At 50.0% G+C, this 16,870-nt stretch overlaps 7 protein-coding genes across 7 annotated transcripts; 2 read left to right on the forward strand and 5 right to left on the reverse strand.

The window, feature by feature from the left end:
• Positions 1 to 26: 26 nt before the first annotated feature.
• Positions 27 to 715, reverse strand: N7489_001555 (MARVEL domain-containing protein; the record flags this gene model as incomplete). Its single annotated transcript, XM_056707310.1, has 4 exons — positions 27 to 165; positions 214 to 339; positions 402 to 514; positions 572 to 715. The coding sequence occupies 4 exons, from the start codon at positions 713 to 715 to the stop codon at positions 27 to 29; spliced, it is 522 nt and encodes a 173-aa protein (XP_056571612.1).
• A 220-nt stretch (positions 716 to 935) lies between these two features.
• N7489_001556 (Frag1/DRAM/Sfk1 family protein) lies at positions 936 to 1,850 on the reverse strand (the record flags this gene model as incomplete). The annotated part of the gene is made up of 4 exons (XM_056707311.1): positions 936 to 1,072; positions 1,125 to 1,597; positions 1,659 to 1,740; positions 1,808 to 1,850. The coding sequence occupies 4 exons, from the start codon at positions 1,848 to 1,850 to the stop codon at positions 936 to 938; spliced, it is 735 nt and encodes a 244-aa protein (XP_056571613.1).
• A 2,008-nt stretch (positions 1,851 to 3,858) lies between these two features.
• On the forward strand, positions 3,859 to 5,289 carry N7489_001557 (uncharacterized protein; the record flags this gene model as incomplete). Its single annotated transcript, XM_056707312.1, has 2 exons — positions 3,859 to 3,997; positions 4,070 to 5,289. The coding sequence occupies 2 exons, from the start codon at positions 3,859 to 3,861 to the stop codon at positions 5,287 to 5,289; spliced, it is 1,359 nt and encodes a 452-aa protein (XP_056571614.1).
• Positions 5,290 to 5,538: 249 nt separating this feature from the next.
• Positions 5,539 to 7,504, reverse strand: N7489_001558 (uncharacterized protein; the record flags this gene model as incomplete). Its single annotated transcript, XM_056707313.1, has 4 exons — positions 5,539 to 5,806; positions 5,908 to 6,773; positions 6,833 to 7,134; positions 7,192 to 7,504. 4 exons carry the CDS (start codon positions 7,502 to 7,504, stop codon positions 5,539 to 5,541), a joined length of 1,749 nt encoding a protein of 582 aa, XP_056571615.1.
• A 207-nt stretch (positions 7,505 to 7,711) lies between these two features.
• On the forward strand, positions 7,712 to 8,204 carry N7489_001559 (BolA family protein; the record flags this gene model as incomplete). Its single annotated transcript, XM_056707314.1, has 3 exons — positions 7,712 to 7,813; positions 7,873 to 7,979; positions 8,030 to 8,204. 3 exons carry the CDS (start codon positions 7,712 to 7,714, stop codon positions 8,202 to 8,204), a joined length of 384 nt encoding a protein of 127 aa, XP_056571616.1.
• Positions 8,205 to 8,710: 506 nt separating this feature from the next.
• On the reverse strand, positions 8,711 to 9,931 carry N7489_001560 (syntaxin; the record flags this gene model as incomplete). The annotated part of the gene is made up of 5 exons (XM_056707315.1): positions 8,711 to 8,781; positions 8,836 to 9,115; positions 9,172 to 9,644; positions 9,697 to 9,862; positions 9,926 to 9,931. 5 exons carry the CDS (start codon positions 9,929 to 9,931, stop codon positions 8,711 to 8,713), a joined length of 996 nt encoding a protein of 331 aa, XP_056571617.1.
• A 2,220-nt stretch (positions 9,932 to 12,151) lies between these two features.
• Positions 12,152 to 13,959, reverse strand: N7489_001561 (peptide MFS transporter; the record flags this gene model as incomplete). The annotated part of the gene is made up of 2 exons (XM_056707316.1): positions 12,152 to 13,868; positions 13,922 to 13,959. 2 exons carry the CDS (start codon positions 13,957 to 13,959, stop codon positions 12,152 to 12,154), a joined length of 1,755 nt encoding a protein of 584 aa, XP_056571618.1.
• Positions 13,960 to 16,870: the final 2,911 nt, after the last annotated feature.

Below are 16,870 nucleotides of genomic sequence, written 5' to 3' on the forward strand. Positions count from 1 at the left end.
ATGAAGTATTTGCAGGCAATTTCTTTTCAAGGGGTCATTACCCCAGCACCCCGGAGATTATGGTCTAATCTCGCCACCCCGTTTTCCTTCTCCTGCATTGAGGTATCTTTCATCGGCAGGTAAGTATACAAAACTTCAAATCCCATGGCCCCGACTGTAGTAATGCTGCATGCCATTAGCCAGAGGATACATATTAAAAAGAATGTCACTTACAATGCGATGAAGCTGAATGCCTCGACCGAATACTTCCGGCTACACACCGTCTCATTGTTCCAGAGGTGGACGGTGCAGCTGACCTGGTTGAAATTCAGAGCCAGGAAGATGAATGAAGTAAGCCAGCTAGATTGGGGATGAGCCGTTACTACTATAAACGTGAGGATACCTGATATTGCCATGCTTACAGGTAAGAAATCACTGCGTCGGTCAGAAGCAGGGGGAGAACATGCCATCTATGGCCTCTGGAAATGCAGCTGGTGCTTAGCGTTATGGCGTAGACAATCGGGGTGAGGACCGCCTGTGAGGATTTTAGGATTTCTACAGATTATGATATTAAGATCTGGGAAAGATTTACCACCACCAAGGGGAAGATCACTGTAAGGGTTTTGGTCCCGCGGACTGCCCAGGCTGTGATCCCGAGGACAATCAATGAACTGACGCATTGGAGGATATGGGCGATAGTGGACATTATGCCACAGGGGTGTTTGTAGAAACCCATGTTGATATTCAAGGATTAATTGATTTGCTTGAAATTAGTGAATTGTTCAATGTTCTATTCCGAAGGCTCGGGGTTTTCTTCCTTTGTCCCCAGAATGGATGATATCACCACATGTGGCCAATGTCCAAGACGGGTCTCTTATTGGCAAAATCTATTCTGACCTCCACGGGTATCTACCTATAATATGGATTAATTGCATAAATCAAACTGTACTCTCGATCTAAAAGTCAACTGGAGCATCCTCCACACGTGGCCGAGTATACTTTTCACCCTGAGGAACGCGTCGCTTCGTACGGACGGACGGCAGGAGATCAATGATAAAGGAAAAGACAAAGAATGCGAATATGAGAGCGGCAACTGCTCAAGTTAGCTTCTTTCTGCGCAGTCAATAATCAGGGTTGAAACTTACCCCACTCCAGAACAGCTGATGCGTTCTTCTTATTTCCGGCTTTCATGCATACGCCAAATGCAATCGCAACGGCGAGTTCACAGACGACAAAAAGCGCTTTGATGCCGAAGCTGACGAGTAAGATCCGAGCTTGTGGGTGGTAGAATCGGCCGATTTGGATGTATTCCAGACACACCAGGATGGCGCAGACGACATAGCTCGCGATGAACATAGCCAAAAACCCGTGGTGGAGGTCGTGGTGGTTTTTCGTGTCGAAGATGGACAGGAGAATGAGACCTAGAGCCCCGGCAATCGAGAAAAAGATCGATCCAACAGCACAGGTCTTGTCGAACCTTCCTTTGTTTCGGGCAAGTTGGCCGGCATGGCGAAGCCAGCGCTCGGAGAGGAGACCGAGATCCATGAATACGACTGTTACGACACTGCCTGCAATGAAGAGCGGTTTGAGTCCTTCGGCTCCGATGTGGGAAATGTAACTGGTTGTTCAATTTGACTCAGTCTTATGTTGGCGGAGAGCAGGTTCATTGGTTTACTTACGGAATGGTGGCCTCAACGCTCATAGTGGTATAATGTGGCTTTCCATCCACCGCCCATCTTGACAGCAAGGCTACTAGTGTAGCTACAAGGCTGTTAGTAAAAGTAAGCTCAACTCTTCGTGTGTTTTCCATCCTTACCTATCCACATACACCCGGATATCACGGGGAAAATCCAGAACGAGAGAATCCACATGGTTCGTATATGACCTGTGGGGTGCCGGAATCTTCAGATCGAAAAAGAGTGTGGTGGCTGGGAAGAGCCTGTATTTTATGATTGGATGCAAGGGAGATGCCTTTCAACAATTCCGACTGTAAATGTCGCGCCAAACCATGAATGAGAACGGTCAGTGGTCTCAAGCAAGGGGGGAGAAATGCCGGGTTCACCAAGCCTGGCAGCAGAGATCCCTCAGAGCCTAGGAATGCAACCCCACAGATCTGAATTACCGAATTCAGACTGTCCATGTAACTTCAAGGGCATCTCTTCTGGACGCGTGCACTCGAACCGGATCGAGCGGATGCTGACATCAGCAAGTTTTGGTGGAGCCCTTTTTCAACCTCATCTTCGCTCGATCGGGATATGAGGATATGATCGGGAACAACTTACAAAACCTGTACTTTTTCCAGATCATTCTCAACTGGGAAGCCTTGGATATATTTGGTGGTTGGTGGTTGCAATGTTCATCATCGTCCCTCATAGCTGGTCTAGGAAATTCCAAGGCGAAGGAGGCGATCTCATTCATATTGAGTGCAAGTGCACCCTTGAATTGGAGGGTGGTACCATAGTTTGGATGGTTTGGGCGGGAAACAGGACTCTTGAGACAATATGAATCTGGAGGTTTCCATCAAGTCTAGGTAAGTCTAGGTTATTTAAGCAAGCAGCGTAAAGAGATGTGACTGGATGAGATCCTCGAGCTTGGCATCGGAATATGGTGCTTCCCCGATGACTCTGTAGAGAAGAACTGGAGAATGCATCCGACAAGAATACCACTGTGAAATGATTCTACTTAAGTTAGCAAGAGATATTTCAGCGGGTGTCGAGTGGCAGACATTGAAACCATCCTCGATCAATATAGACTTCAGTGATGGTGGCCTGAGAGGTGATCCCGCCAAGCAAGGCCCCGTATATCTTAGCTTTGCGCTTCAACGACTGGAGCTTCCCGCGATAATAGTTTCTTTCAGGGAAGTCATAAGTCGTAGGCCTGCTTTTGCTCTCATTAGAATCGGGGCTCCGTGATTTAGTTGTTGCACTGGCATTAAGGATCAAGAGATTCAAGAGACTCCTGCCACGTGCTCCATGTCAAATGTTCTGCCACAGATGAAGGAAATATGGACTTTCATAATTTTCCCCGGTATCATGGCCAATGTCAGTTGAATGAAGAGAGTAAACCATATAGGTAACCCAGCCATGTCATGTGACTGGGAACTATATAGATTTCGATGACGTAGCCACGCAACTACAACACAACAACACAACACCTTGTATGAGATGATCATTTGAGAAAGGGGGAAGATGTACCTAGGTAATTATGTTCTCATATGTCTCGAGCTATTGGTTACTAGCCCCACTAATAAACATAGAAAGTAACCAGTCTTCTCTCCATCCGCCCTGTCACAAGTCTTGAGGACAAGGTAACGTACAACAAGGCTGAGAGTACAGGACTACCTAGGTACACTGTAAGAACAAGTTAGTCACAGTGATCTCATTCCATTTTATGCTGGTTGGCTATAAAATTGACTAGGATATTAAGACGTACAACCTCATATAGTAGTTGGCATATATTTCTTGGCAGGGAACCATGACGCAATTGTTTTGAATCTTGATATAGACAATAATATACATACTCCAAGGCTGATCTGATCAAGGATGATACCAAGTTTAGCCTTTTTATGACAATACTCTGATTCAAGTGGCTGACTATTGTAGCTAACAGGAAAGCCAGCCACCTGGATATGTACATCATTATAGCAGATCCGTGGCACCTGAAGGCGTTTGTGTCTGTACACCATCACATTCAAAACACGGACGTCATGGGTTAGAATGTTTGCCTGAGTCTGTCGATTTACAAAGGGGGGTATAAATATTCTCTTCTTCCCTCAGGGGCAAGCAACTCTACTTCTCCATCAACCATCTCCTACATCCACTTAGCATCGACTTTCATCATCATCATCATCAACCAACTTCCATCAATATCAATACCATCATGGATTTTGTACGCAAGGCCGAAGAGGCTATCACTGGCAAGAAGGGCGAGTCGCACGAGTCCACCAAGTCCTCCAACCATGGACCTCACAAGTCCAACTTGGCCAACAAGCTTGACCCCCGCGTCGATAGTGACAAAGGTTTGTCATTTCACCTCGCTTCATATCTCACGTCCCTCTGGATATTAAATGATACTGACCCTGTCGCCTTAGACAACCGCGCTGCTCACACCGATGTGACTGCCGCTGGCCCTGGAACAACCCACGGCACAACCTCCGCTACAGGCACAGGCAGCTCTACTCTGGGCTATGGCGCCACCCACGGTCCCTCAGGTGCTACTAGCACCGGCACCGGTCTCGGATCTACCCACGGCACCACTGCTGGCCCCCATAGCTCCAACATCGCCAACAAGGCTGATCCCCGTGTCGACTCTGACCGTGACAAACGTGCTCGCCATGAAGCAGGTATCGCTGGCGCTGGGACTGGTACCGGTCTTGGATCTACTCACTCTACCACCGCTACAGGCCCGAGCTATGGCACTGCCCACGGCACCACTGGCAGCACCACTGCTGGCCCCCACAGCTCCAACATCGCCAACAAAGCCGATCCCCGCGTCGACTCTGACCGCGACAATCGCGCTCGCCACGGAGGTCTCACTGGCGCTGGCACTGCTGCCGGCACCGCTGCCGGTGTTGGATCTACTCTCCCCACCACCGCTCCAGGCACTCACAGCTCGACCCTGAGCTCCGGAACTGGCGCTCCCCATAGCACTACCCACGGCGCTCCTATTGCTACCCCCGGCAGCAGCAGCACGAACGCTGGACCTCACAGCTCCAACATCGCGAACAAGCTCGACCCCCGCGTTGACTCAGACCGCGACAACCGTGCTCGCCACGAGGCTCTCGCTGGTACTGGCACTGCTGCGGGTGTTGGATCTACCCACGGCACTACCCACGGTACCTCGCGTGTGACTGACAGTGCTGGTCTTGGATCCACCCATGGCACCACTGCTACAGGAACTCACGGCTCGACCCTGGGCTCTGGCACTACCCACGGCACCAGCAGCACTGCCGGTCCCCACGGCTCCAACATCGCCAACAAGATCGACCCCCGCGTTGACTCGGACCGTGACAACCGTGCTCAGCACCAGTCCACTCTCGCCGGTACTGCCCCTGGTACTGCTACCCACGGTACACACACTCGTGGCGCTACTGCTCCCACTGGCTTGGCGATTGGTGACCCCAGTTACGATACTGGCGCTCTGGCTGGTAGTAGCTACAATACTCCTGCCAATACTCCTGCCACTGGAACCACTGCTGGTGCTACTGGTACTGCCGGTCCTCATGGTTCGAGCATCGCCAACAAGCTTGATCCCCGTGTCGACTCGGATGCTACCCGTGCTCAGAATGAGGGTCTTCAGCGTAAGATCTAGGTGGGCGTTTTGGGACTAGGCTTTGGTTTCCGTTGAGAATCAGAAAGGCCTTGACATGATGCTATGAATTTGAACTTAAGAGCCAGCAATTTCGCTTTTTCAATACAAATGATTTAATTTTTCAATTTTCTTTGCTATACAATTTTGTTCATTTATTCTGAGTAGAGAGTAATTAGTCCACATATCTCCACCCCCTCACTCTAGGTCTAGGTATATTTGCAATATTGTACAGTGTGGTCGTTCCGATCTTCAAACTCCAAAGACTTCCTTCACCAGTGCCTTCTTATTAACCTTCCCCATCGCATTCCTAGGAATAGCCGCCAAAACCTTCATCTCCTGCGGAATCTTGAAAGAAGCAAGGGAACCCTTCAACGCGCGCCGCATATCCATCGGACCCCAAGACTGCCCATTACGACCTGAAGCAGCTGCATCAGGGGCGAGAACAACCACAGCAGCGATCTTCTGACCCCATTGTTCAGACGGCAGACCGACGACTGCAGCTTCGGTGATTTGGGGACTAAGATCCATCGTCAGTATAAAGTAGTTCAAGGTGGATACCCGAAAGAAAGAAACAACATACAGAGAGAGTAACTCCCTCTCCACCTCCAACGCGCTAACCTTCTCCCCCCAGTCTTGATGATGTCAACGCTCTTCCGACCCTGTATGAAATACATCGATCCCTGAGCCCATGCCCCGCTCGCTCCACTACCGGCTCCATCAACTACCCGACGGGTAGCGACATCACCTGTGCAGAACCACGGTCTGCCTCCATCATCGCTCTGCACGAAGCTCTCGCGCGTGGCTTTCTCGTTGCCCCAGTAATGGTCGAAGATTGTTTCGCCGCGGAGCTGGATCTCGCCTTCAAGTTCTCGGCCACTGGGGTCCTTTTCTTCAACTGGGATGACAGCACCTGTCTCGGTATCGGCGAGTCGGGCTTCGACGCCTGGGAGAGGCCAGCCGACGCTGCCGTCCACCCGGTCTGCGGCCTCGAGACCGCAGCTAATCGCCATGCCGACTTCGGTCATGCCGAAGCGCTCGAGGAGGACGTTGCCGTTGCTGAGGTTTGTCCAGGCGGTTTTTGTTGGGGTTGGGAGGGCGGCGGAGCCGGAGATGTTCAAGCGGAGGTTTTGCGGGGAGATTCCTTCTTTTGCGGCGTTTTGGAGCTCTGGGGTTAGTTTGGGGAAGGTGGCCATGAGGCGGTTGTAGATTGTTGGGACGGCAGTGAGGAATGTAATGGCTGGTTTTGAGGCGTTGGATGAGAGGAAGGGTGCTGCTAGACGTTTCCAGACTTTGTCCGGGTTGAAGGGGTACATGAACTCGACTGAGGAGCCGGCTACTATTGGTGCCACGATTGCGTTTACCACGCCGTGGATGTGGTGGAGGGGGAGCAGGTGAAGAAGTCGATCATCCGGTGAGTATTTCCATGCTTCTAGTAGTGAAGATGCTTGCGCGGCCAGTGCCGATTGGGGGATGAGAACACCTTTCTGTTTGGAGTTTGGAGTTAGTAATAGTTCCTTCGGCGCAGGGAGGGAATTGGGCCTACTGGTCGATTCGTGGTCCCAGAAGTATACAACATCATTCCACCGGACGAAGGCTGCTTCAGATCGTGCAGGGCTACGCTCTCGCCGCTCGATGCGCCCTCCGTGAGCTTATTGCGGATAGCAAATAGAGGCTCACGCTCCAATCCCTCTCGCAACAGTTCCATACCTTTATCAGCATATTTCTCAGTCGTCAGCAGCATCTTGGCCTTTGAATTATCCAGGATATACTTCAGCTCCCCAGTCGGGAATGATGGCGAGAGCGGGAGCGCAATGGCATCACTAGCAAATATCGCCAGCAGTGTCACTATAAGTCTATTAGTATTTTATATATCGTCTTCAATGGGGTCCAAGACAACAGTACCTACGTAATCATAGCTGTTCTCCGCGAGGAAGGCGACCCGCTCGCCAGCCAATTGGCCCTGCGCTTTCGCAGCCTTTTGTTCCAGGTCATCCTTAGCGCGGACGATGTCGGCAATTAAACTACCGTAGGTGAATGATCGAGAGGAGACGCTATGAACAACAGCCACTCTTTCAGGGTCATGGTTCTGGAGTGCGCGAAAGATAGGTGTGTTCGGGAGAGTCGACAACAGTCTTGCACTGAGGGGCGTTCGCCGCGGAGTAAAGCAGACGCGCGCATTCGAACGGGAAAGCAGGGAGAGTAAACTGCTAGACATTTTGAATTTCGGATCTTTAATATTAGGGTGACATCTCACGACATGCACTCCATTGGGAAAAAGGAGCAATTGAGGTGCCGAGCGAAAGACAAGTTGATGTCATGAGAGTGAAGTTCCGAAATTCAAAACATCCGATTGGCTTCAATTGCGGACGTTTCTCTCCTCCTCCCTTTGATCGCCTCTACTCCTTTTCTTCTTTTCTTCTAAATGCTTCCTCGCAGCCTTCCGGGTCTGCTCCCTCGCCGTCTCTTCTCTGTTTCTGCTAGGATGGCCTCCAATACGCCGTTGGAGGATGTCATGCGCGACAAGGTGAGCCACGACTCCGTGTTGTTGACCACCATTGCTAACATCTCCTCCATTCTTCGTAGATCGTTCACGCATTCACACCTTCGAGACTCGAGATCCGAAATGACTCTCATCTCCATGCGCACCACGCTGCAATGGAAGGGTCAACGTCGAAGGAGACGCATTTCCAGTCCGTTTCCCACATCCGAACTGCACGAGTGAATTCCTAATATCTCCTAGTGTGACAATTGTCTCCGATTCCTTTGAGTCGAAGATGCAGCCCGCTCGGCACCGTATGGTTTACGCATTGTTCAAAGAAGAGATGGCTCGCGAAGGTGGACTGCATGCACTGCAGTTGAAGACCAAGACACCGGCTGAGGAGCAGCGCGAGAAGGAGAGGAAGGAAAAGGCATAGATAACCGATGGATTGGGCGTTCAGGTGCTCGTTATTCCGAAAGAGTCTTGTCGAGTTGCACCCAATGACTCGAAATGCGTAACATTATACTGCACGAATTACCTACGACTCTGGGACTCAGCTACGGCGGTATATAACAAAAATACACAAAGGAATCGATTATTAGACGGTATTACATAGGTTCTAGCGCCAAACAGGGAGCCGAAGAAAGCAACAATCTAGTATATACATCCATGCGCCGCGACATCACGAGCCCCGAAGCAGTGACAATCATCAAGGGCCATCGCGTGTTAGGCGCGGGGCGCTGTACACGAACATGCAAGTACAGCTAGGAGGCAAAGAAACAAAGAAAAGAGGGGTTGGAGGACATTGCTTTTACACAAGAAGGAAATGCGAAGGGGTGGTATAACGAGGGGACAAAGACAAATGGGAAGATGCGGAGCTGCGTCGATCCCCGGGAAAGGTCGTTCATGGAGGTAAAGGGAGGTAGTGGAACAGATAGGCCACTAATTTCCTCCTCCCTGGTTGGCTTTGCTGACACCGACGGCCACACCGACGACGATACCAATAATAATGACTGGAAAGTAGGTTAGCGGGTCGGCCAGATCTGCGCAGACAGGTAAATACTCACGGATAATGATCAACGCATACCACTTCCAGCGCCGAGCGTTCTTTGCGCTCTGAATAGCGGTGTCAATCTTGCCAACTCCCGACTTGACGTTTCCGTGCGTCTCCTCGGCTGATTGTTGAATCTGCTGAACTGCAGGCTCCTGCTGGTGCACCAGCTCTGCGACCTCATTGTACAGATGGCTAAGCTCGATCAAATCCTGCTCGATCTTGCGGATGGCGGCGGAACGCTGCAGAGTAGCTTGACGGGCATCGTTGGCCTGGCGAGTGCGAGTACCGGGAACCTATTCCTCGAATATTAGTAACTGGCCCCTAAAGAGACAACTGGGGCAAAACATACAACAAAGCTCTGCTCCTGTCCCATCAAGACATTCTGCACACCCTGCTCCAACTCCTCGGGGGTAGCCTCGGGGTTGGCAATCTCGTATCGGCGGCGCACTTGCTCCTCCAGACGCTTCTGGAAGTCACTCTGTGTGCGCTGGTACTGATCAATCTCACGGCGCAGGTTGCGGCTGACGTTCTCGACCTGGCCCTGCACGCGCGGGTCGCCGGATCCCGGGGTCTCCTTGATGCGCTTGAACTGATCGCGCAGGTAGCGCAGCGCAGTGTTGATCTCATCCTCAATGTAGTCGAGTGTTTGGCGCGAGGCCTGGTCTTCCTTGCCGGTGCTCGAGTCCAAAAGGGACTTTTGGGCAGCGACCAATTGGTTCTCGCGCTTCTTGGTCAGCTCGTTGATGCCCTCGTTCAAATCCTTGCACTTGTTGAGAATCGCAGTTGGGCCTCCAGATGAGGATTGGTTGATGTTGGACATCTCTGTCGAGGAATTAGAGTCGTCGCAAGGTGCACAATTACCGGGTCAGCATACCGTAACCACCATTTCCCTGCTCTGCGGCACCAGCCTGGTTGTAACCAGCACCATATCCATAGCTCTGCTGTTGTTCCTGGCCCGCATAGGGATTGCTCTGCTGCTGACTTCCGTACGGGTTGTACTGGCCGTAGCCGCCTGTGTTGTTATCCCCTAAGCTCTGGTACTAGGGGAAGTCACGTCAGAAATAAACTCAGGTAATCAAGGAGGTTGACATTGGTTCACTCACACTCATGATGTGCAGATACTCAGGTTCTGAAATGCGTGAAACAAGACAATAATAGTAGGGGGAGATGAAGGAGGGAAGGGTGAGACGGGAGAAGTGGAGGTGACGGCAGAAGCGCTGGCGGTGTCAGGACAACGAAGCCAATAAGGTCCGGGTGTTAGTCGCGCTGAATAGAATTAAGTATTAATTTGGGATTAAATGGGATTGACGAGTTTTAATGTTTCAAACGTAAGTTTCATAGGAGTCGAATTTAGTCGAATTTACGATAATTTTTTTTAAGGGTCCCCTATTTTTAACAATTTCCTACAGAGTGGACAGTGCACCGTTGTTCCTACATTAAGAGGGAGACAGCTTTTATTTCGGAGTGGAGTCTGCGAGATTGGCCATTCTGTGTGGCTGAGGTTCTATTTAAGACAGCCAGATCGGCGCTGATTCGATAACCAAGAAGGGATCGGCGGGATATATTTTCCAAGGTACTAAATACTTGGCTTTGCTAGTCGTACCCACTATGGTGACAAGTACCCTGTACCTGTCTAACGGTCCGCTGTGGCAACGTGAGTCTGCACGTCATGATTATGATGTATGAATTTGATGAAAGACATATGTATGTAACTGTGGACTATTCCAATAGGAACGCAATCCAGTCAGATCATCAAATGCTGCTACCTGTTAGACAACGAGTCGGAAATAGCATGCGTATAGTCTCCATAGGGAACCTGACATGAGAAATGGAGGTGAAATGGGTGAAATGGGTGAAACCTGGCCAATCAGGGCATTTGGAAGGTTCCATGAGCCTCATCTCAGGCATCTACATTGTAAATAACTATCTGTTTAACTAACTAGTGGTATGCATATAACTACCTACATGCATGTATGTAGAACGTCAGGTCTATAATATTGATGCCTTGTCTTTTAAGAATGTCAAAATGGCTGCCTTCTAGTCAAATGACGCAATACTACAAAGAATAGTAGAGCATTGCCAACTGCCCAGGTGCCTTGTCAAGTTCAATAGAGGAATATCATAGGCCTATGCGCTATAAGGCAATACCACTTTGATGTGGCCCAAAGCGGTAACGTTCGTTCCTTCCAAGTTCGTTCCCATTCCTGCCTCAGAAAGTGTTCACATAAATATCCCTTCAATGTTTTCTTGGACTTCCGATTCGGGTAAGCTACTCTGTTTGGATAGAAGTTCAACTTAGAATGCATCAGCTAATTTCGTGCCATTGCGCCATTGATTCTATTTTTGCCTTATATAACATACAACGTGTTTGACCCAGTTGTTGTACCATAGCTGTGTGGTATATATAAACCCTCGCTCGGGTTATACTCTATTTCCGCTTTGGGCCATATGTATATTTACTGGATGTCTATGTTGTAGAACCCCCAGACACGGGGAAAATCTTGTCTTTCCCTTTCTGAAGATCGCTGGGATCCTGTAGAGATCTAATTCCGAGGATTCGCGCCTTCACTATTACTATTCCGGACAACCTTGGAATGTTGAACAGCTTAATCAGGTCGTGTATGTCCTCGCACGTAAGGATCTCCATTTCGCAAATATAATGTATGACTCCGACCATCCTGGCTATCCTATTACCGCTATTCTGGACTGGGAGTTCAGCGGTGTAGTTCCCGTACCTCGCTGGAACCCACCTCGGGCCTTTTTGTGGAATATGAAATGGTCCCCCCGAGGATAAAGAGGAGCAGACCCGGGTGGAAAAGGCCTTTGAATCCACCTGTCGTGAAAAAGGGGGTAGGGACGATCCTCCAGATACGGAGTTGAATCCACTTCAAAACTCCATGCAAACTGCTGTGACTGCTGTGAATCATATTAGTGCTATTGTAGTCTGTCCCCACGACCAGGGCCGAGACCGAGCTTCCCACTGGCGTGGGGTGGCTGAGGCGGCGATGGAGGTGTTTGGAGTTGAGCAGCACATCACAAGGACATACAATAGTGGATATAGTACATTGAAATAAGATGTGGAGTAGATTCCTTTCATATATATATTGATTATTTTCATTTGAATTTATAAGTTATATACTAGATTAAAGCATCATATCATACCACGTCTCACGATCTGCACAGCAGTTATAGAACACAGAGGGTCCCGCTCCGGTGATGCAAAGATGAAAAAGCACGATCCCAGCGTAAGAGATAAGATACTTGCAATGCAAATGCCAATGCCAAAAGAACAGGAGAAACAAATTATTACAAAAACACCAGCGTAATGCTTACTCCTTGGACTGGCGTCGTGACGCGGCAACCGGAGCCTCGGGCATGTCGTCGTCGGCATCGAGGGCGTTCATGTCATCTTCCTGTGCGTTCAGGTGGCGGAAGATAATGTAGAAGATGATACCGCACAGGAAGGATGCACAGGCAAGACCGGTAAACATCCACATGACGGCGGGATCAAAGGCGGCGGGCGTGAGGGCTTCGGCGATGGCGGATCCGAACGCGTTGGTGAGCAGGTACATCGACTGCACGAAGGACTTCATGCTGGGCGGCGCCTTGGTGTAGGCGTACTCGAGACCAGAGACGGAGGCGAAAATCTCAGACAAACCGATGAAGACGTAGGCCGGGGTTTGGATGGCGATGTGCACGTTGTTGCCGTAGGCAGTGCCGTCGACCTTCGAGGCATCGCACAGAGGATTGCCGTAGCAAGGTCCGGCGGAGTAGATCAGGTGCTGAACAATAGCGGCGTACATCATGGCGAGCGAGGCGACGGCGAAACCAAGGGAGATACGGGTGATTGGGCGGAATTGGATCTTCATGCGGCGCATCACGGGGTAGATGCAGGTCTCGAGAATGGGAATGAAAACGATGATGGAGATGGGGTCAAAGTTCTGCATCAGATCGTTGGGGATACCGTGGCCATTCATTTGGCCGGCTTGGGTGACGAAGTTGCTGGAGAACTGTCCGTAGACAACCCAGTAGATCGGGTAGAAGGCAAACACACGGCAGGCGACCAGGGCGCGCTTCAGCTCGTCGATGAAGTGGTCGTCCCAGGTGACAGCGGACGCGCCATTGTGCTCGTTCTGCCATGAGGGCTTGGGGGCATCCATGTTGCGGTTCTTGATCATGATCCAGAGGGCGCGGAAAGCATCCGTGATAATGGAACCCTGAGGAGGGCGGACGACGTAGTACTTGCGGCCGAGAATGATCACCAAAGTACCGACCATGAACATGCAGAGACAGAGAAGGAAGGCGGGCCAGAAGTCGATGTACAGCTCCATGTAGGGAGTGGCGAGAAGGGACAGCGAACCGATGTTGATGCATCCGTAGAAGATCATGTAGATACGCTGAATGGTCAGGGAGGGGTCGATGACGACGCGCTCGCCCTTCTTGGTGGTGGAAATGGCCATCTTCTTGCGCTTGTACTGGTCGGCAATCAAAGGAGCCACGTTACTCTTGATACCACCGGTACCCAGACCGATGATCAAGATGGCGACAATGAAACCACCGAGACCCGAGCCGTGTTCTAAGGCAGTAGGAATGGAGGTACAGACCAGGACGAGCAGACCAACCATATAGACGATACAGAACACCACGATGGTCTTGTACTTTCCGAGATACTGATCGGCGATAATGGCACCGATGATGGGGGTAACATAACACCAGAACTGGAAGAAGGTTGTGAGACCGGTAGCACCCTGGTGATCCATACCGAGCGCACCACGTCCCTGGCTACCATCGCGAGGTCGCTGGATGTAGTTCTGGAACAGACCGGACATGCCGTAGTAGGTGAAACGCTCACACAGCTCGACGACGGCCACCAACCAGGCGGAGATGGGGAGGTTCTCTGCGACATGGCGCAAGGAAGTCTTCTCCGCGAGAGTAGGTTCGCCGCCATCCGGGGTGACTTGGTTCTCCTTGTCGAATTCGGCGTCCATAGCCTTTTCGTTCAGGACGGCATGCTGAGTGACCTCCTCGTTATCGTAGGACGGAGCTCTGAAGATAGGGTTAATTCCACTCATGGACTTTCCAGACAGAAAGATACATACGCCGCAGGGGTCTCCATCTGACGGTCTGTGGACGACATGGCTACGAGACCGGATGGTGCCTTCTTTTTCAAGCCTGGGAAAAATCACGATCGGAGTAGGGAGAAAGACCGGGAAAGACCAGAAAAAGGACGTGATTAATATTATATATGTTGTATGCGATTTTTCATTAACCCAACAACCGAGGTGAAGTGGGACCGGAGTAGTTTCTTATCTCGAACAAGAATAAAAAAAAGAATATAGAAAAAAAAAGGCGAAATTGCCATGCGCCATGTCCCCATGCCGCTAGGACTCATCTGAGAAGGTCGGATATCCATTGTTCACAGCTCGACCGTGGGTGCGATCGGCAGGCGTTTATCGTCCAGCGGCGAATGGCTGAACTCGAGGGAGTTGGCCCAATGTAACCACACACACACACACACACACACACACACACACACACACACACGCGAACAGTCAAGCAATAAAGCCTTGAGTGGACTGACTCAGGTTTTTGGGTCAATCAGAGGCGACGAATGAGCTGGTCTTTGCATTTTGGCATCTGGTGATTTCTGGAAAGGCCCGAGTCCACTTTCTGCTTTTTTTCCCCAATCACGTCGAGATTGCCAATCGGAGATTGCCGGTGAGGTGGAAAATTTCCCAGTTGAGAACGTTCCCGGGATTCGCCACGAGGGCACATTATCGTGCCTTTTCATTTCTTTTCCCTTTTTTTCTTTCTTTTTTTTTTTTTTCCCTCTTCAAAATGTCGGAGTCAAGTCCATGCTCCGCGCCTTTGTAACCATCGGGATATATTCGGCAAAGTGATCAATATCGTATAGTAATGTGTATTGGCGAGGCGTCGGCAACCTGTGGACTTGGCTTTCGGCTGGGGGAAACATATCCGTTTTCGGATATTCGCATATTCGCTCGCCTATATTGTATTCGCGATCCCTGCATCAGTTATCATTATACTCCGGACTCCGTAATCGCCATATGATCTTCCTTCCGAATGCAACGTTGGGGCCATTTCCCCCTCCTTATCCGTTGAGTCGCATGTCTCAGAAGCTTCATACCCGCTTACCCCGGCAATTTGCCCCGGCAATTTGCCCCGTAATAAGACGGCAATAGCCAATGCTATCCAATGCCATCTGATGACGGGAGAAACCATTTCCATTCCTATCATGGTCTGGTCTCTCTGGGTTCCGGGGTAATTATTCTCTCGTAACAGAGAAATCGAAGCGACGGTGGATCTGATTTGTGCGGCCAAGCCCGAAGATAAGAGGGTTTCTGTTAGTGTTGGTCATTAGTATGTGTAGCTCTGGCTCTGGACCTCAAAAGTCAACTCATAATAATAAGGTCGGTCTTTTGGTGTGTGAAAAAGGGGAAAAGAGAAAGAAAAGAGAGAGAAGAACAAAGATTGAAGATCACTGGGACACCGCCCATAATATAAAAAATCCCAGGACACCAAGAAAACACCAAGACTCCTGGCACACGCCCTTTGGGCTCCGACTTCGCTTGTGGAGGTTGAACTTCAGGTCCACCAACAGGAGAGCTTATCACCAACATTCACTGCCAAATAGCGTAAGCTCCCAAGCCTTGGGGCCTCTATCTGTCAGCCGCCAAGTGACCAATTCCTGAGAGAGTTTGACCAAGACTTCTCCAAGACATTGGCAATCCCGACACCGGCACTTCAAAGATATCAGATCCACGTTTAAGTCGTTGGCTTCTAGGACGAGTCTATAGAGTCTGTTAACGTCAACCTTGGAAGACCCTATGGGGTTGCTTGGGTTTATATCGTCTTAACATGGCCACTCAACCGTGTCGACCTGCGTGCTCCTCCCATTGGCTTAGGCTTATTTGCCAGGCCGATTCATTAGAGTAGCCTCTTCGCCCCAATCATCTAAATCCTATGTGATGGCGTTGCAGCTTGACTGTTAAACTAGCTACTGCTGCCTATGGAGGCCAATACGAGAACCTCGTTCCTGCGATGTCGGCCCCCAACCAAAATTATGGAGGGCTCTACTCCGCCGTACTCCGTACAGAGTAGGGACTTTGATATTGCGACACCAGCAGCCACTCAGATTAGCTCGGTGGATCTCCATGGGTGACTCATTGCGTGGGTTGTACCTAGGTATCCATACAGTGCTGATCTACGATGGATGCTATTGCTGTATCCAAGTTGAGAATGGCTAACCAAGAACCGTCCAGAAGAAAAAACGATGGTCATCTCTCGCATCATGAGGTGTTGTTTTGGGTATTCTCGCTAGGGGATTTTATCCCTAAGTGAGACGTGGAAGGAAATACATCAATAAAGAATATCGTGCTGGCCAGAAATTCCTCCGAAGTAGCTTACTTACCTCTATAAAGGGCTACGTCCTATTGGCTAGCCCATACGATATCGCCTTCTACTGCAAGGCAATTGGACGCCTTTGCCCTATTAGTGTTCGACTACACTCTGAGTTCGGGTGAGCAGTTCATTTGGAGAGAACCAGGCAACCTATTAGCATTTTTATGACTTCTTTGTTACATGAAAGGTGAAGCAACCCATCCCGATTCCCATCTGTGTCATCACAATAAAAGGGTTCAAGGGCAAGGCTTGCATGTGCATTGGACAGGATCATTTTACGGCTGCTAGCTTCAGAATTTGGGAGGATGGAATTCACTGCTGTCTCTAAAAGGCGGATAGTAATACGAGTCATAGTGTTAGTGAACAGAACATCGTGGACATGAGGTCAACAACTTATATTTTGATTAGCTGGATCTACAGCCGTAAACATGATTTTATATACAAGCATAACCTAAGAATTATGGTTCTACTCCTTCCAATCTTGGTGGCTTTGAAACATCTTTTCTCTCTCTTCTTTAGCCCCGACGCCTTTGAGACACTGAGCCAGGACAGGCGCGTTCAAAAGAGTCCAGCTGCTCCGGTATTCCATGTTGTCATTTCCCATACTCCAGAATCTACCGTCAGGC

Source organism: Penicillium chrysogenum, assembly GCF_028827035.1.
Source record: "Penicillium chrysogenum strain IBT 35668 chromosome Unknown utg000001l_segment0_segment0, whole genome shotgun sequence".
Lineage (NCBI taxonomy): Eukaryota > Fungi > Ascomycota > Eurotiomycetes > Eurotiales > Aspergillaceae > Penicillium > Penicillium chrysogenum.